At 46.1% G+C, this 20,036-nt stretch overlaps 1 protein-coding gene across 8 annotated transcripts in view; it reads right to left on the bottom strand.

Moving 5' to 3' along the window:
• BOC (BOC cell adhesion associated, oncogene regulated) overlaps nt 1-20,036 on the bottom strand; it is a 72,798-nt gene that overhangs the window by 25,984 nt on the left and 26,778 nt on the right. For 6 of the 8 annotated variants that reach the window (XM_042998758.1, XM_042998760.1, XM_042998757.1 and 3 more), the window contains 2 exons: nt 9,683-9,858; nt 8,719-8,997 (listed from right to left, as the gene is read on the bottom strand). In XM_042998758.1, coding sequence (XP_042854692.1) covers nt 8,719-8,997; nt 9,683-9,767 — 364 coding nt within the window. In that variant the 5' untranslated portion in view covers nt 9,768-9,858. The other 2 variants (XM_042998762.1, XM_042998761.1) reach the window with 2 other exon arrangements.

Raw genomic sequence — 20,036 nt, 5'->3', positions numbered from 1 at the left:
GGAGACCCCACTCCATACTTGGGAAGTTGAGGGTGTCAAGAAAAGATCCCTAGAGAAGATATTCGCATCTGAAAAACTGAGAAGGAATTTGTTAACCCAAGGGAGACAGCAATACTCTGGGAAAGGGAGTAGAGAGGACGGTGTTGCAGGTAGATGAGGCACCATACCCAAAATAAGGGGAAAGTGCAAGATGAGATGAGGAAATGGCAGAGTCTGGTGGGTCCAGAGGGGAGGCCGAGAGACGGGCTGGGCTTATGGGCTATGCCACAGCCTGAGTCCAATTCCGTAATTCCTGGAGTCTTCACAGGTTGTTAAGTAAAGGAACACAGTCATTCAACATTAAACATGATTCTCCCTCACCCCCCAAAACGCTGGTTTTGCCTCAGCTAGCTTTTTTTCCCCTTTGCCTACATTTTTTTTTCTCACTCTTCAGTGATAGTCCTTTATCTTAGATGGGAACACTGACCCACCTGCAGGGGTTGTACTGTTCTCAGGGTTATTACCAGATTCCAGGAAGGGTTGAAAGTCTAAAAAAAAGGGCCAAAGTAGAAATTCCTAAATTTTTCCACACTCAAAAAAGGGGGAGCCAAGGGATTCATCTGCTGTCTTGATTTTTTTATTTTTTTTTTAAATCATCTTGCATCATGTTCCTTAGAGGGCTCCAGGGATTTCAAGTGAGCTGATCAATGCTTCCCTCGACTTCCTGTACAAAAGGCTTCTCAAAGTCTGTTCTGGCTCATTGAATTTATAGGTAGTACCTGCTCAACAAACTGGAGGTCCTCCCCTTCTCTCTTAGATTAGAAGGTGGACCTAAGATTTTACTTAAGCATGTGGCTGTATGGGCAAAGAACAGGCTGAGGAGGGGAAAGGGTAGGAGTTCTAAGCGTGTCCTCGGTAGAAGACGCATCGTGGACTTGATATCTTCTTTTGGTAAATTCTGACCATTGCTAAATAGAGAATTGGAACCCTGGCTATTTGGGGTAGACAGTTACTGCCATGATGCACTGGGCTGAGCTCACATCACATGTTTGTCTCAGTACTTATACCAGGCCTGACGGGATTAGTGTCGCCAATGTCATTTAGAGATTTCTTTAGAATATCAGAAAATTCTTGTGATATTTAGAATATCGGATACCGCCTATATCCAGTACAAAACAGAAAAGGTTAATAGGACTTCGGTTTAATACTGTAAGGTATTCCTTAGTTATTTCCTATTTAGATATTCCTGCTTAGCTCCTTTTGGGTTGAAGCTGTCAATAATTTTCTTGTCCAACTGGCAAAGCAAAACAAACCTTACAGTATAAAGCAGCTGAATTTCACCCTTAGGCTCATTCTCCCTTTCCAAAGGTGTATTCCCCACCATAGAGCTGCCTCAGTCTCTCCCACTCAGCCTGCCAGTACTGCCAAGCCCAGCTTTCAGCGGCAGACTCCCTCCCCCTCCTGGACCAGCACAGGAGGCCACCTGTGTTTCCTTTCCCTCCCCAGCTCTTCTTCCTGCCACCGCCCCTTCACTGCAAAGCAAAGAGCTTGCACAGGATTCCCCAAGATGCCTAAGCTAACAACAAATGTTTTTCCAACTTGGAGCGAATGGTTCCTTCTTGTTTTGTCAAGGACTCACCAGCTGGCTGAAGCAGACTGGCGGAGAGGAATGGCATTGGAGAAAATGCTCTGAAGTTTCCTTTCTTAATCACAAAACATACATTCCCAAAGGGAAAAGAGAAACGGTGAGAAATGGGAGGAGTTACGGGGGAATCAGATGGGGTAGCAAGAGAGAGACAATCACTTAGTAGCTACTTTCAGGATTTGACTGAACTCTCCAAGGAATTACCTCACTCTGGAAATTAAAGTCGCTATGGAAGTGTCTGCACCATCCCAGAAAATACACTGGGCTTAAATCCAAGTACACGATGCTAAGAGTTAAATTCAGTTGTAGGTCTGAGAAAGGTAGGAGAGAACTCAAAAAATGAGGAAGGTTGTCCCACACACATTCTTGAAGGCTCAACTCCCAAGCCTTCCTCAATTCCCTGAAATGGAGATGAATCACGGTTAGCCTGAGCTCCCAGTAAAATCTGTTTATATCTCTGTCAGGGAACTCATGGGTTTGACTTGCTTTGTGGCTACCATGTTACTGCGGTCAATCTTCTCCATTAGGTTAAGAGTTCCTCAAAGGCAAGGGTTAGGTCTTACGGTACTCGGCTGGAATTCTGAACACTCCCCAATTCTCAGGACACCAATCTCCAAAACACCCACACACTAAACTCAGTGCTGGAGAATGAGTGCTGTTCTCCAGTGGGACTTCCTCACCTCCAGACTGCTGGCTTGCCCTGTGAATTTTGGACTTAACAGCCTCCACAATCATGTGAAGCAATTCTGTAAAATAAATCTATTTTTCCTTTTATTTCCTTCTCCATATATCTAGGCAGGCATGCCTCATTTTATTGCACTTTGTGGATACTGGGGTTTTTGTTTGTTTTTTACAACTTGAAGTTTTTTGGCAAGCCTACATAGAGCAAATCTATCAGTGCCATTTTCCAATAGCATTTGCTCATTTTCTGTGTCACATTTTATTAATTCTCACAATATTTCAAATCCTGTCATCATTATTATGTTTGTTATGGTGATCTGTGATCAGTGATTACAACTCACTGAAAGCTCAGTTGATGGCTAGTGTTTTTAACAATGAAGTATTTTTAAATTAAGGTATGTACTTTTTTAAGTCATAATGCTATTGTACACTTAATGGACTACAATATAGTATAAATATAACTTTTATAAGCACCAGGAAACCAAAAAGTTAATTTGACTCACTTTCTTGTGAGTAGTCTGGAACTAAACTCGAATTATCTCCAAAATATGCCTGTATGTGTAACTGGTTCAGCTTCTCTGGAGAGCCTGACCAAACCAGGGATAAAGGAAGCTAGAGGTATTCTATTTATTGTTTTGTTTTTTTTTTTTAAATATTTGAGGGGGAAAGGGGCAGAGAGAGAGGGAGAAGGAGAGTGAGAATCCCAAGCAGACTCTATACTGTCAGCACAGAGCCCAATGAGGGGCTCAAACTTGCGAACCATGAGATCACAACCTGAGTCGAAATCAAGAATCGGACACAACCGAGAGAGCCACCCAGGCGCCCCTAGAAATACTGTAATAAAGACATGTCCACAGTGGTCCTTTATGGCCTATTCCAGTTCAGGGTCCGAGCCTAGAAGACCTTAAGGAAGTGTCTGATGGGAATCAGAGGTGGGGGAAGCTGAACAAAAGGAAACACAGCTTTCTGTTTGTGGAATCACTGTCCCGAGGGCCAGGGTCAGCCCAGCCTACCAGCACAAACCAGCGAGTACCCAGTTAGAAGAACAAGCAGTGGTGAGCCAGCAGAAGCAGAAATGGAGTAGCTCTGTGGGCTACGGGGACAGCACGCAGTGCAGGGACACCATGGCTATTCTCCAAGACAGCTAGGAGGTAGGAATCTGGGTTGGAGAGCATGTGTATACAAAGAGCTGAGAAATTCGCAGGAGGTGGGGTAGTTAGTTCTCTCTTCCCAACAAGCTAGCCCTTTGTCTTGGGTCTGGTAGGAGTGAAGGCTTTGCCATTCCCTGGACTTGGTCTTCTGAAGACCGTTCCCAGAATGGAGCTGGGCACCACATGGCTGGCCACAGGCCCCAGAGCCTCCTGCAGGAGGGCACTCCACAAAAGTTCACCAACCTAAGGGGTGAATGAGGAAAGCCCAGAATTTATAAAATGTTTCAACATATTACTAGCATATCATCCAATCCTTAAAAAAAAAAAACAACAAAACAAACCCCCAAAAACAAAAAACAAGAAAACTCAGGAGATGGATGCTGTAACTATCACTGTGCTCACTTCATAGTTGTGGTAATCTAAGTGATTTAGTGACTTGCCCAAAGTCACACCGACTTCTAGGGGCAGAGTTAAAACTTAAACCCAGGGTTTTTTTTTTTAACTTTCTTCTCCTCCCACCCACCATATTAGTTTGTCTCTTCATTTTATTCACGGGTTAAATTATGGTGACAAAGGGCCCTGTCACCTTCTGAGCATTCCTCAGAGCCAGTCATAGAGACAGCTGCCTAAGGGGAGCTCCTTCCTTTCCTGTCAGCAGACTCACCTTCTAAGATCTGAGGGCAGAGAGAGGATAATTCAGGTACATGCCTGGGTCTTAGTGCTTAAAGGCCTTATAGAGGGGTTACAGATCCGGTCTCAATTAAACCAGCATCAGCTTAAGACTCCACATTAGCTTGAGGACTCAAGTTTCCAGCTATAGGATTACTACCCAGTGACCACCTGTTGTATTTCCCACAAGAAGGGGACCTAGGGGTGATAGGATAATTGGCAGAATTAAAGGATAAAAAAATGGGAGAACGTTAAAAATGAAGAATTATGTAGGAGTTTAGTTGAATTATTAGAGGTAAGGGATAGAAAAGAGCTTTCACACTGTATGCCAGCTCTGATGAATTGTGACTCCTTGCCAGGCTGTGTTGAGAACAATTCTAAGGCGGAATCAGAATACAGAAAAAAGGAATATGGTGTTCCCTGGCAAGGTCTGCTGTTGGTTCAGGTGCAGAGTGGGAACACTAGAGCCACGTAGTGTGGCTGACCTCCTGGCGTAAAGCTTATAAAAAAGGAGAAAGGAAGAAAGGAGATCAAAGTGAAAAGTATTTCAAAATTCAAGAATTAGACAAGGTGGTCTGAGGTGAGGCATCAGCAGCAAGAGCAAAGTCTACCGCAAAGTCTAGGTTCAATAGGAAAACAAGTTCTGTGCAGAGGAGTGGGATGGACACCGCCACATGGAATGAAGATGGTATTTACCCGTGTGGGTTCCATTTTACCTGAAGACCAGAAGCCTCAGGTCAACAGCCAGGGGTGAAGTCCAAGAGTACCCCCAGCCTCCAGCATCTAAGTAAAAGAGATGTGTACCAGGAAAAGGTCTGCTGGGGGGCCTCTTCCCCACCCCTGAATCCTCAAGCCAGCTCCCAGCCCCCAATACGGAGAGGTCTCAGCGATCTAGGAGTTCACTAAGACTGGGGAGGCGATATCTTGCTAGGTAGGCCGAACAGCAAGTGCTTTGTCTCAGGATGGACATCTGAACGCATGCAAAAGAGGCCAGAGGAAAAGGAAGCCTTAAGTGGCCAGTGTGGGCAGGTGTGTGTGCGTGTGCAGGGGCACGCCACTGCCTGGCCTTCCCTCTAAATGCAGACCAGGCCTCGGTAATCCCTTCGCCGCTCGGCCTCCCTCCATCAGCCAACCAGCAAAACACAGCCCCCATTCTGCTCAGGAATGTGCTTTCGGAAACTTAATCTAACTGCCAGGTCTGGGCCAAATCCCCCATGGCACGAACCCAAAGACAGCACCCCGTTCTGCCGCCGCTCCCGCCTTCCTGCTGCCTCCTCCAAGCCCGGGAGGCTGCAGTTCCACCCCACTGACTCCCTGTTCTCCGGGATTCGGCCCCTCGAAGCCTGCTCTCTCCATCTCCAGCGCTTCTCGGGCCCTCTGGTCAGCCCCAAACATGTCACTTCTGATTCATGTCTCAATGACGAGCCAACAGCTCTTGGCTTTCAAGCAAGACTCTCTGGGCTTCTGCACAAGCCTCCTCTTCTCTCACTGTGCCTTCTGGGTTGCAACCAAACCCTCCCCTTTGTCCTCACTGCCAACCGCAGATCCCTTCGAGCACCAGAGAAAGAAGTGGCCAGGAATTTTTTACAAATAAAGGCTAAAAATGGTCTCTCCTCACACAGATACACCTTGAAGCAGAAGGAGGGATCCACCATAAATTTTCGACTCTCCAACTATCCCTTCCTCCATATAAAAGGTTCAGGCTGGCTCCTAATTAGGCCGAATGAATGGTTATGGAGTTTCCTGAGTCTCCACAGACACGTGCTGACCATTTGTAGATGAGCAATACTTGTAGATGAGCAGGATTATCCTTTAAAGGCTCGAACACTGCTAAAAGGCACATCTTACTTGTAATAAGAAACCAGTGGAAGCGACCTAATTGCACACCAATAGAAAAAGTGCTCAGTACATATGACAGAGTCCCTCAGGGGATGTTCTAGGGTCATCAGTAACTATGAACCTGCTCCGATGGGGGTTTAAGGTAGGGGGGCAGGTTAACTAGCGAAGGGCATGGACAAACCTTCTAGAGTGATGGCCACATAGTTGTATACATATGAAAAATGCATCAGGCTATTCACTTATTAGTGCACTCTGTGTACTTTACTGGATGCATTTTATACTCAATACAAAAGAACAAGTAAATATGGTCATACGGCCAACGGAAAAATGCTGATCACACAATGTCAAGGGGGAGAGAATAAGGATAGAAACTGTATATTCACTAGTATCATTAAAATAGTGTGAAGGTACGGGCATGCCATTATGCTAATTGAGTAAGTCAGAGGCAAATACTGCATGATTTCACTCACAGGTAGCATCTAAAAAATAAACAAAACAAAACCCAGACTCATGGATACAGAGAAGAGAGTGCTGGTTGCCAGAGTGGGGAGGTTTGGGGTCGGCGGGGGTGGGGATGGAAAAATGGGTGAAGGAGATCAAGAGGTACAAGCTTCCAGGTTATAAAATAGGCCATGGAGATAATAATGTATAGCACAGGGAATACAATCAGTAACAGTGACATTGTATGGTGACAGATGGTAACGAGACTCATTGCGGTGATCATTTCACAATGTACACAACGTATGCTATACACCTGAAACTAATATTGTATGTCAATTATATACTTCAGTAAAAAAGCAAGTATTGGTATGGACAAAGACTGGAAGTGCACACTCCAAAATGGTAATGGTTGTGTGATGACGGTGGGGTGAGGGGAAATGGTATCTCCTATGAATTCTGTACTTTCTGTAATGCAGTTTTCATTACAATTTAAAAACATGAAAGAGGATATGATAGAAGAAGTGTAGCTCTGACCTCAGCCCTTCTTATAGGATGAGATAACCCCTCCCTGTCCACTACCCTCCTCACCTATATCAGCCAGCACCTTCCTTGAACCCCACAAGCACAGTGAGGGTCTGCCTCTCTCCCGGAGCATGCAGAGTATGCTACCCTGCTTCCCAGAGACTTAGAACTCACATTCAATAGGTGTTCCTTCTGCCGCCACAGCAAATGGCTCTCACTGTGTGGGGAGGCTCTAAGATGCAGTCAGGCTCCTCCCAGTCCCCTGGGGAGACAGATGAGGAACCCTCCCTGCCCTCTCCTTTCTCCGGAGAAAAGGGTGGGGCTGCCTGATGCTTTCCAAAAGAACATGAATATTGCCTGCGGGGTGTCTCTGTTCTGTTCTCTCTTGGAGTGAAGTCCCTCCAGGGACCTGGGAACCAGGGCGGGGTCTTTTATCCCCTGCTTTTCTGCTTCACCATCTCCTCCCACTTTCCTCCCAGGCCTCAGGCCTCACATACCCCCAGGGACCCCAACCAAACTTTAAGGAGCGAAGCATTTCCCAAGTTTGCTGCTTTGGCATGACTCCTAACATACTCAGGAGGGTGACAATGATGGTGACATGGAAGTCCAAAGCAAGGCTGTCAGGAGTAAGGGGACACTGCTAGGTCATGAGCAAACAAGCTCTGGACATCTCAACATTCTAATACAAATACCACTAAAGTCTCAACAAGGCTCCCTATTCCCCATACTTCAGGCTCCAGGAAAGAAGAGGTCATTCTTAATATATCCTGGCTACAGACTCCACATTAAGAACGGATGTTGGGGCTGCCCTGCAGCCTTCTGAAGTTTATTTCGTCAGATAAGTCTGGTCTCTCATATGTATACAATGGGTAGAAAACCAGGTAATGTGTGCTTTGCACCTGGGTACCATAATATTCCCAAGTGGTAATTACATATTAAGAGGAGCATAAAGCCTTTTCCCGGCATCCCCCTTGGACCAAACCATCCCCAATCTCATCCTCTTTTCTGTTCGTTTTACTCTTTGTCACACAGTTTCCTTTTTGTTGTGCTCTACTATTTGTATCCCAGGCATGTGGACCATGTCTGCCCCTGAAACAGGAGGCTCGGTGTGGGACGGGCAGCTCTGCTCAGACCCACACATGGCCGTGTAAGTGCTCTGACAGTAACCACCATGAGGATGGAGTGTGGGGGATGAAGGGGCAGCTGGCACAAGCACCCCCAGATAACCACGTAGAAAGGCACGGCCACATAGTGTGGCCCATTTCTGGGGCCCACACACACAGTTCAACCATGCTGAGTTCCCCTCTTTCTAGACACCCTCTGCAACAGTGTCCCTACTCAGAGAAAACAGCGTCCCCAGGGCACAGTGGTCCCCCACAATCGGGGACTGCTAGGCCGCTACCACTCTCTGATTTGAAATGTCAAATTGTAAGGCCTCCTTTTTTTTTAAAAAAAATTTTTTTTTAACATTTATTTATTTTTGAGACAGAGAGAGACAGAGCATGAACAGGGGAGGGTCAGAGAGAGAGGGAGACACAGAATCTGAAACAGGCTCCAGGCTCTGAGCGGTCAGCACAGAGCCCGACGCGGGGCTCGAACTCACGGACCGTGAGATCATGACATGAGTGAAGTCGGACGCTTAACCGACCGAGCCAACCAGGCGCCCCTGTAAGGCCTCCTTTTATATGAAGACAAATGACATGGGGTGTGAAGGGCCTGGGGGAGAGAGCGAGAACGGGAGAGAGTTAGAAAGAGGGCACCGTGGCAGAAGGACAAAGGAACAGTACTCACTGGCTAGTGTCACAGTGGCTGGCACGCTGGCCACGGCTCCTGCAGGCATGCGGGCCACACACTGGTACCGTCCCACCGTGTGGTTGTTGAGGGCAGTGACGACCAGCGTCCCGCGGGTGATGAGGATGCCCAGAGCATCATCCGAGCCATTCAGCTCCTTCCCGTTCAGGCGCCAGGTGGCATTCATCCACGGGGGCTCCACCACGCAGCCCAGGATCACAGTTCCTCCCAGCTTCTGGACAGTGGAAGAGGGCTGGACAGTGACCTGGGGGACCTGGTCTGGAGGAAGAACGGGGACACAGAAGTGAACGGACAACCTTCACGAAACCAATAACATGACCTTTTTAGAAGCACAGCCCCCAGGCAGCCTTTCAGAACTGAGCAACCCAGAGGGGTTGGTCTTTCTCTGAAGAACTCTACTGTCCTTGGTCCGTTCTCCAACCTGTGCTCGTTCTCAAAGGCAGACTGGAGTGGCAGCATGATGTAGAGGCAAGAGCTTAGGCTCTGGGGTTGGACGGACCCGGGCCCCCATCCCAGCGCCACTGCTTCTGAGCCAGGTCACTTTTGCCTTTTTGTGTCTCCATTTCTTGCCTACAAAACGGGGCTAGTAATACTCGCTTCACAGGGTTGTCGTGAAGCTCACAACTAATGCACGTGAACTGCCTGCCATAACCTCATGTACGTCCTCAATAAAAGGCAGTTGTTAGTATTCATTCTCCTCTGGTATATATTCGAAATGATGATGATACTAAAATATAACTGATACGGTCTTGCCAAGATGATTTGTCATCTTGTATTCCTGAGTGTGTCCCTGGAGGCCAGTGGGAATGAAGTGTTCTTCGAAATCCAGGAAAGGGCAGGCCTTTTTAAACGGTTGCTACTGAATGTGTAGTATCTCTACTTGACACGAGGGGCAAATGTTCTTTGAGACGGGCAGGCTGAGAAAGGGAAGGAAAGCACTCACTCAAGTCAGCGAAGCAGCCTGCTGTGGCTAAGAGGAGGCAGGCGAGGGTGACTGCAGGCCTTTTTTCTCTCCGGGTCATCATCATCCCATGCAGCACGGTGTCACAAAGGGTCCAAGCCAACGTCCCATAAGCCACTGGAGTCACTCAGATGGCTACTACAATCCCCTGCACCACTCTGTCGTGAGAAAGAGAGAAATGGCTGCGGTGAGTGACGATGCTCGGGATGCCACTGTGATAGCCACAGCGCCTGACTTTGTGCCCTTGCCCCCTGCCTCCATCACACGTGCTGGCAACATTCAGAATGTTGACCTGAGCAGCTGCTGGAAGACCAAGGAACACGGTCATGTCACTTCTCATCTAAAAGAAGCTTCTTTTAAGTAGACCCCTTGAGCTAGAAGGGGATTTTATTGTGGTACAACAGCTAAAGCCTTGCCCAGCATACCAGCAGCAACAAGGGCAGGGGAGCCCAGGACTAGAGGGGCTGGGCTCGGCAACCACGTTCAGGGCTCCAGGCAGTGAGCGCCTCACACACATGCTGGAAAGGATGACGTGATCTTTACCATTTGCTTGCAGAAAGCCAGATGTCCACGGCCACACGGCATGCCATGCCGCTGGTACGAGACCTGTAGACAACACCGTCATGCATGCCAAACCCCTCCTGTAGGGGATGTTACTAATGAATCCTGAAGTCTCAGAGATTCCAGGAAGATCTCCTGTTTTGATTCACCCCTGGCTCTTCACCTATTTTCCTATCAACTCTCTCGATTCCTGGGATCAGCCTACCCTCCTCAGCTTGTGTGTAACCTCTACCCCCCAAACACAAACACAGACAGAAGTCACACATCACCAAGGCCCCTCGCCTTCTCTTGCCCCTGGGTGCTAGAATCCTAGTGTTTTCCATCTCTACAAAATTTGTACTCTTGACCATTATCCGTGATGCATCCCCACCCCTGGAACAACGTTACTTTGAGGCTCTACGCTACACTGTACCTCCAGCTACTGGATGGCACGTCTCCGCTCTCAGCCTCCCTCTTACTGCCTGCCTGGAGCTTTGACTCTGCATCTTCCACAGCAGTAATTCCTCATGCCTCCTTCCTTAAGCTATGGTCCTTAAAAGATTCACCAAAGTCATATGCAGGCAAGTGTACATTGTAACACATACCTCTGTCACGGCTTAAATCAAGATTTGCGTCTATTGTCGTGGTACTTACAGAACTGTCGTACTTACAGAACATTAGGCCAACAAGGCCAACATCCTTATTAGGTAGGGAGGCATTAGAACGAACTTCAGATAACATCAAAGGTAACATGTCAGCATCTTCCTGAACCATGCCCATGTGCCAATACAAATGGTAGATTTCCAGGAGGGTGACCTATATTCAAACTGTCCACTCTCTTGGACCCGTTTACCTAACCAGGGACCCCATCAAAGGCCTATAGTCACCACTGAAAAGTGAAGGGAAGTAGCTAAGCTGCCCAACGGAGAGAAATATTGTGCTTACCAGTCTCCGGAATTCTGGGCACCTGTATAGTCTGCTGTAAGAGCCCATCTTCAGCCCTCCAACCCCATCACTCCCAACAGGCAGATGGAAAGCTGGCCTTCAAGACTCTTGCTCTGTGCCAGGAAGTGCTTGGGATTTGCCTCAACTTTTCCCTTCTCTAGGCTCCTTTGGTTTTTTTTTTTTACCTGGCTAAGTTAAGAGGGTCACATTTGCTCTGTCCAACAAGCACCCCTCCAAACCAGATCTGGGCCCTAGCCCCACACTCACATTCAGAATGTTTTCCAAGGCAGAGTCCTTTTCCCTGGATTCTTAATCCCTCCCTTTGCTTCATGTCTTGGACAACAAAGGACCCCCAAGACTCCTCCACTGCCCTGGAAAGGACAAGGGGGCCTTTTCTGGAGGTTTGAAAGAAAATTTTTGAGGAAGCTTTTCACGTTTTTCCTGTCAAGTTACAATAATCTCATGATGTAGAGAGAACTTTTACTCTTTCTCAGACAACCCAATAAGTCATGTTATCAGCAAAGTGCAATTAGGGAAAAAGCGGCAAAGGGGGAGTGTGGCTGGGGCAGCAGCAATGTGGGAGGGAGTCTTGCTAAGCTCTTTGCACAAGTCTTCTTTCAATCTTCATACAAACTCTACAAGGTGGGGATTGTTATCCTCCATTTTACAGGTGAGGCAGCTGAGCTCCAGAAGCTCAGTAACTTGCCCAAGGTCTCAGAACCAGAGACTGGGAATGAAACCCAGGCTGGGCTCTTTTCAAAGCTCTGTACTTTTAACCCACAAGAGGAGCCTTTTCACATTTTTTCTATCCGTGCTCTGCACCTGGTGGGTGCTTAGCAGACAGAGTTGGAGAAGGTGTGCTGTAGAATGGGGAGGGATTTTAACAGTGATTTCTAGAGGAAATTTACATTAATAGATTCATAAACTAGTATCAAAATGCAAGCTTTTGGTGTCCTCTGAATTTTCCAGCTACTTGTTTTAATTCTCTACTTTTCCCCAATGAAGTAACATTTATCTAGAACACTGCATGAATTACCAATTAGAGGACTGTAGGGAACTTGGTCTTGATGTGTTCCAGCTTCCTCAACTCCTTAAGAAGATTGTTCACACCTGTTCCATCTCTGCCCCAAGAAAGGAAGGAGGGGAAAGAAGGAAGGAGGAGGCAAGGACGAAGAATATGAATATAAAGCAATAAAGGGCAAAGAGAAGACAAGCAGACAAAGAGGACAGGGGGGCTGTTTCTTATCTGAGCACAGGGAGGGGGGGCTCCAGAGGTGTTTGGGTTGTAAAGTCGACAAAGGTTTTACTGAGGAAATTCGCCCAGACCCCCTCCTGCTTAATGAGGACCAGCCAAACAATTACTGTTACTTCTGCACCCTTGGTAATTTATAGGATTCAAAATGGAAACAGACCCCACTTTTGCTGCCGGCCACCATCCTGCTTTTATAAGCAACCAGGAGAAAAGAATGGATTTGGGGAGCAGGAGAGAGTGAGAGGAAGCAGGTATCTAAAGAGGGAGAAAGGAGTTAGTTAACTCATTAATCCCCACTACGGAGTTGTAAGCAGATACCACTTAATGACCCCAAAGCAGGTCACACGGAGCCTCATTCACAAAAAGCACTACTCTGACAAAAATAGGGAAGCAGGGGATCACTACAGCTGTGATGCATATATTTAGCAGCTAGGAAAATTGAGTTGCTTCCTGGACCAAGTTACCTAGTGAGCTTGGTCTAGAAAGATAATTCCAGAGACCTAAGTTTCTGAGAATTTTGTGGTGATGATAAAGATAAAAGGCAACTAAGGCTTATTTGGAATACCTAATTGCAGTGTAACTCTGTCCCACTGTGAAATGAACAAGGTACAATTTCAAAGTTGGTTGAAGGCAACAGTAAGGCCTGTTATTTTTCTTGGCAATGCAAACTGCATCTAGATCCTTCTCATTTTCTATGCATTTTCTCAGAAAAGGGGGGAGAAATCAGAAGCCGAGGAAAGGGAAAATAAATTATTGACAAGAATTCCTGACTGCGGCTTAGGTACTTGCTAGTTTTAAGCGTTATTTGGACAAGAAAAAGAAAAGGTATCTGAGAAATTTAACTGCTGACATACATGTTCCCACTGAAACAATCTCCACCAAGCAGACGTTTTTAAACTTTCCAAAAACAACAACAACAGAATATACTTCTGGGGTTGAGACCAATGAGAAATTATAGCCTCGGAGTATTTATTTTGTGAGAAAATTACAAACAACTGAGAATCGATCAAAAGCAGGAGGCAGCCAGCTCCACCTTCTCCCAAGAGGACTGGCTGGAGCACAAGTGAGACAGAGGAACGGGAGGCCACAGCTCATCCTTGATCCCCCAGGGCACTGCAGCTCTCTCTCGGAAAGGAAGGGAAGCCTTCCTGGTCTTAAACACAAAACCCACCCGTTGGATATCCTATGGCCAATAACCAAGATGAGCTAAAGAGAAGAGCATGTGATCTAACAGATACCATAGAGGGACCTATTTCTAAAAAACAAAAACAAAACATTCTTTCAGTGACAAGAACAAGACATGACAAAGTTTCGTTCAGGGGAGCTAGCTACATGAAAAAATAAACATATTTTTTTTTAATTTTTTAATGTTTATTTTGAGGGAGAGAGAGACAGAGTGCAAGCTGAGGAGGGGCAGAGAGAGAGAGAGGGAGACAGAATCTGAAGCAGGCTCCAGGCTCTGAGCTGTCAGCACAGAGCCTGATGCGGGGCTCGAACTCACAACCTGTGGAGATCAGACCTGAGCTGAAGTCAGATGCTTAACTGACTGAGCCACCCAGGCGCCCCGGAAAAAAGAAATATTTCTGACCTGAAATTATTATTATTATTACTATTATTATTTTTTTTTTTTGCAAATTCCCAATTCTGTAGAGTAAGATTCACTTTTCCCAAAGGTCTTTGAAGGCAGGGAGAAGTTTTGCTCATAAGAGATGCTCCCAAGTGCCAATGGGGGAGAGCAAAGAGTGGAAAGGGGTGAGTGCTGGCAGCCACCCCCCTGCCTCAAAAAGAGGGTGCGCTCCTGCTCAGAGGAGTAGCATCGGGGCAATCTCAGGGAAACAAGTGATTCTAATTCTCAGAGGGCTGAAGATGTGAGTTTAAATAGACTTAGGAGAACGGTTTAAGAAAGGTCATTTTTACTTAAAAAGTTGTACTTTTACCCACAGACCTAATTAAAAAGAAAAATTTTTAATTAGGAGGGACCTCAGAGAAAATGAAATAATAGCTTAGAATAACACCTATGGGTATGGAGTATTATAAATGAGAAAAGCAAGGGGCAGAGAGGCTAAGTGATTTGCAGAAGGTCTCTCAACTACTTAAGAGAGATTTAGGACTCTAAGTCAGGCCTTCGGACTGCTAGTCCCAGGCTTTCTCTACTGTTCCAGTACTGCCTCCCAACAAATGGTTTCTAAGGTCATATTTACCAACTTCTTGGAACTACTTTTAGAACTAAATTCGGAATATTTTTGAATCTACTTTCTTATGCAGAAAAATGATGTCATCTGGATCATTATCTATAACTTTCTCTGTGGTTATTTTCATTCTTTTACCATTTACATCCTAATCTAGAACATTCTCTTACTGTTCACAGATTTTCTGCAATGGTGAAAATATTCTGTATTTGTACTCTAAGCGCTAGTCACTAGCCACTTGTGGCTATCAAATACTTGAAGTGTGGGTAATGTGACTGAGGAACCACATTTTTAATGTAACCAGATAGGGCTGGTGGTTACCCCATGGGGCAGTACAGTTCTAGACTGAGATCTAGAATAACTACCCAGACCACTCTGATGTCAAACAGGAGGGAACAGCAAAGATTTGATATTCTTAAGTTTGAGCCATGTTCTAGCCAGTCTCTAAATATAATTCTAGCTTCTTTCTTGTCCAAATTTTGTCTATTAAAAAAAATTATATATATTATGATTTCACTATTATCAGGTATGAAAAAATAATACTGTGATCTACCATTGAAGACAGCATGCAAGTCCCTGTACTAAAAGATGGATTCTGTCCTGAGTAACTTACAGCTTGGGGGATTAAGTCAGCCAGTGTTCAGCACATATCCATAAGCTCCTCATTACCCAGCGGCCTCTGCAGCTGGCTTAGAGCCATGTGACTACTGCTGGCCAATCAAGTTTAAGTGAACATGTCAAGCGTCACTTCTAGGCTAAGGCTGTTAAGAGCTACAGAACCAGAGCTCTGCTTCCATTTCTCCTTTTCTCTAGTCCTGGTGACCATCACAGGTTCCAGAAAGCATAGCTACAAGATGAAAGAAGTCAATGCAATCTAGGACAGGAGAAAAAATAAACCATTGTTGCAAAAAACCACTGAAATTTTGGGGATTCCTCTCATGTAACAACTTTAGCATTCTTTACTCTAAAACCTTACTTAACTGATTACAGTGGCAAGTGAGAGCAGAGGGAAGGGAGCATTTTCAATATGGGGTCTTCAGGAAAGGTTTTCTGGATAAGGGGTTGGGAAGGCCCCTTGGGATATGCATATGTAAAGAGCTGAGGGCAAGGCTGGTGGGAAAGATCTGTAATCTGGCTGTTACAGAAGGCTTATCTGAACAGTGGTCACCACACTTTTCTGATCTTGCTTTCTTATGAGTAAAATATTCTGGGCAAATATCCCCACTACATTCACGTTTATTCATAAATTAAATGCATGGGCTGCCGAACTAAAATTTAAAAAGAGTAGGTAAAAGTGAACCGGTGTTTCAACGACTTATTGATCATGATTATTTTATAATATAATTAAAGCTAATAGCTTAAAAGTGAAATAAGTCAGGCAGAGAAAGATACCATATGTTTTCACTCCTATGTGGATCCTGAGAAACTTAACAGAAACCCATGGGGGAGGGGAAGAAAAAAGAAAAAAAGGTTAGAGTGGGAGAGAGCCAAAGCATAAGAGACTCTTAAAAACTGAGAACAAACTGAGGGTTGATGGGGGGGTGGGAGGGAGGGGAGGGTGGGTGATGGGTATTGAGGAGGGCACCTTTTGGGATGAGCACTGGGTGTTGTATGGAAACCATTTTGACAATAAATTTCATATATTGAAAAAAAAAAAAAAGCTAATAGCTTAAGACAGAAAAGCCTATTTAGGATTAGGTGTGTCCCTACCAATAGGGATGTAACCTCTTTCAAACAGTGGCCCCGAATGTTAAATATTTTGCTAACTTCTCATCAGATAGGGTTCCATTATCATTGTTTTCACTTCCTTATGTGGCTTGAAGAGGGTCAGCTCTGCTTTTTACTTCCTGTGAGCATGTGCTTGGATTATTTGCATATTCTTCCGCCATAGTTTCTTTGAAGCAAGCTCTTTAAGCCACCTTGTCCTTTCATGAGCATTATTTTAGTTAAAACTAAATTCTATAACCTGTAAGTCCACTTAAGAGAACAGGAAAACTGGGGAGTGAATAAGCAAGTGTGGTCCCCACTGTCACACCATAGAGATCTCTTGCTACTGTTGTGCACATTACTGTGATGTACAGGCTAAAGGTACCAGTGTCAACGCTTAATATTAAACATCAGGAAAGCTGAATTTCTTTCCTATTCCAATGGAATTTCTTGTATTTCCCTTGTGGAGCTTGCACTCTATTTTGAGATTCCAGAAGAATGGAAAAGAGGCAAGGTAGGAAATTGAGATCAGGTCATGTTGCGGAAGCCTAGGGAAAAGAATTTTAAATTAACACCACAGACAGATGGTTTTTGAAGAGGGAATATATAACCAAAGTGGCATTTGCACAACCTGGGCTCCTCATTCACTGAACCCAAAATTTACAACAAGCTGCTAACCAACATATTCAGAGTCTATTTCCACTCAGGTAGGCAAACCGCTTTACCACCTATGGAACTGGAAAGGAGGAGTCTGGAAAGGAGGAAACCAACATACCATCTTGGTTCTGCAGAGGAATCCCCCCCACAGAGAGAAGCCACCTCTGCCTTCTGAGGAAAGGGACGATGTGGTCTCTTGATTTGCCCACTGGAAAAATCTAATTTTCTCCCACTTGCACCACTTGAGGAAAACATTACCAGGGAAGTCACCTTTCTTTGTCACACATACCCCTTCCTTCAATTTCTCTTTAAGAAAAATTAAAAAATCTAGCCATAAGGGGGGGGGGAGGAACCCACAAACTTTAAGAGAAAAGGAAAACCACTTCCTTTCTTCTCCACTCCCTTCTCAATTCCCCCACCCTATTCCATATAAATTCAATTTGACAACCCTGCTAATTGGATAAACGCAACTCCTACACTCCTAGAAAGCCATTCCCTTTTCTTTTTTTTTGTTTTTGGAGGGCTCAAAACAGGGTGATTGTGCCCTTCTTTAACAGGGATTCCATCTGCTTTATTTCTCCCTCTCCATTCACCACTCCTCGTGAATATTTATGAGGTCTTCCCTCCCGGCCTATCCCCCTTCCACACCACCTCCACCCCACCTTCCTCCATCAACCTCCCTCTACCCACCCTGCCTCCAGCCCGCTCTCCCTCCTCTGAGGGACAAAAACCTTCCAAAGGCACCCCCCCTCCTTGCTTTAGATAAACACAGGCAGTGTCAAGTGTGAGGAGTAGGGGGAGGTGGGAGGGGGTTCAACTGCCAGTCAAGCCCCCCGGCCTTCAATGAGGCCCAGGGGCCTACCCTAATCTGCTGCATGCTTGCCATATGGGGGCTGTGTTGCCCTGGGAAACACTAACAGGCAGAACGGAGCTTAATAGAGTCCATATTCATTGTAATGCAGTGAGATAGCTCAAGGCACCACTGCCCCTTCGGTCCAGTTTCATTCTTCTGCTTTCCTCTTTCTTTCTGGTTTTCCTCCCTTTTACTTTCTTTCTTCCTTTCAAAAGGAACGGGCCCCCAGAGAGCTCTAACCTGGAGAGGTCTCAGCTGGCAGAAAGGCTGGGCTTTGGGGTTGGGAAGGACAGTGCTGGGGTGGGACGTGGAGCTGGTGGGGAGAGGGGAGAAGTGGGGCTCCCAGGGCGGTCGAGGGGGGAGAGAGGTGCGGCACCTGCAAGGGGACGCGTGCGCTGGCTAGAGTGTAAGAGAGCGTGTGGTGGGTCGTGGGTACATACGGCCCATTGGGGCCTTGGAGCAAAGAAACCTTCTCATTTATTCTGCTACCTACGCCTAGGTCTCCCAACATCACCCCAGTCTCCAATGCCAGTCAATTTAAGGTCATTAAAGCCAGTGGCATCTACCTCCCTGAGGTGTCAGGCCTTCGGCCAGTTCCCGGCTCCCCACAGTTGCCTTGAAAAGTCACAGGCGACGCAATGGGATGAAACCACTTCAAAAATAAATAAATCCCTATGGGGCAGAGGATCCACCAGCCTGCCATGCTGGGGCCCACCTCCTCCTCTGGCTGGCTGGCACTGAGGAAAAGGTGGCAGCTGTAGTCTGCCAGAGCCAAACTAGGGCATACAGGGCCCTTTGCACTGGGGGAGCGGGCTCTCTAGCAGATTAAGCCTTGTCATAAGTATATCTGCCGGAAGTGAGACTTGGGAGTCCTGGAGAGCAGAAGTGATCCTTCCTCAACGCCTCCAAGGGAAGGAGAGCTGATAACGTGGGAGGGGAAAAGGACGCATTTCTCCCAGTTTCTTAGAAAAGATATGCTTTAGCATAGTCACAAATTTAAAATCAAGATAGAAAATAAAAGCAAAGAAAAGCTATCGAAACCTTCGTATACACCCCTATGGCTAAAACATTAACTCTGTGGTGTCTAGCATGTAGAAAGAGACCAGTAAATGGTTGCTGAATGAAAAAAAAAACACATATTTGCTCCTATAGGCTCACCACTGCTGACAGAGAACTTGAAACTCTTTATTTATCCAACTGATGACTACAATCAGGGTTCAGATGGGGAATAGTGCTTTAGCAGAAGCATAATGCTCCTAGCAAAGGTACAGCAATGCCATAGTGACAGTGCCACAGTGACGCCAGTATCTACCAGGAGGACTTTTTGTTATCCACATCAACCAAATGCCACAGTCAGGCAGGCTAAGTCACATGAAACTTCTCAAGCAAGGCAGATACCGGTGCCTGTTGTGGTCTAGTTTTTGCCCTCCAAACCTGGTATCTTCCACTTGCCTTGCTCTTACCCCACTGAGATGCATCCAAAATCTGTGGTTTCCTGAGCTCAACCCAGGGGAGACCAACAGTAGGAAAGTACATAAAAGTCCTTACAATTTTTCTTTGCTTCTTTTAGCTTGATTTTAAGGCTGTATTACCTAACAACCCTCCAAGAAATGGTACAGTGGGTACTTTAAGAGCCAAGGTACAATTTCAATTCCTGGCTAGAAAACCTAAACAGCATGTGGTTATCTGAAATGCCAGCCTCAGCATCAAACCCATTTATATCCATGAGGGACCCATGAAGGTGATAATCCTTCTTCCCTGGGGACTGTACACCAGAGAAGGTGAAGACATGCAAAAGAACAGGGTTGTACAGGACTCAGAGCACTTATCCTCTCTACAGAGGAAGCCTGCCCCTCCCACTTCCTTTTTTCTGCATGGTTTCATTCCCAGTTGTTTGACCCCAGCATACTGCATGCATTACAGAGAGGTGCTCCACAGAAGAGCTAGTGGGGATGCCTGGAGCGTCACTGAAAGCCACTCCTGAAGCACTCTGGAAGCTCAGCAGAGCAGTCATGCTGTCCCCAGGCTTCCCTGCAACGGACACTCTGGTCAATAATCTTACCACTGACGTGCGTGATGTGGTAAATGCCAGAACGGCCACTCGGGGAAAGCGGAGACAGCTTCTCCGGTCTACAACAAATACTTGCTTTTCATTTCACTGTTCAGAGGACACCCACTAGTTTGAGCATACAC

Source organism: Panthera tigris, chromosome C2 (genome assembly GCF_018350195.1).
Source record: "Panthera tigris isolate Pti1 chromosome C2, P.tigris_Pti1_mat1.1, whole genome shotgun sequence".
NCBI classification, from domain to species: Eukaryota; Metazoa; Chordata; class Mammalia; order Carnivora; family Felidae; genus Panthera; species Panthera tigris.
The sequence above is the reverse complement of the archived record's forward strand: the minus strand, read 5'-3'. Positions and strand labels throughout refer to the sequence as shown.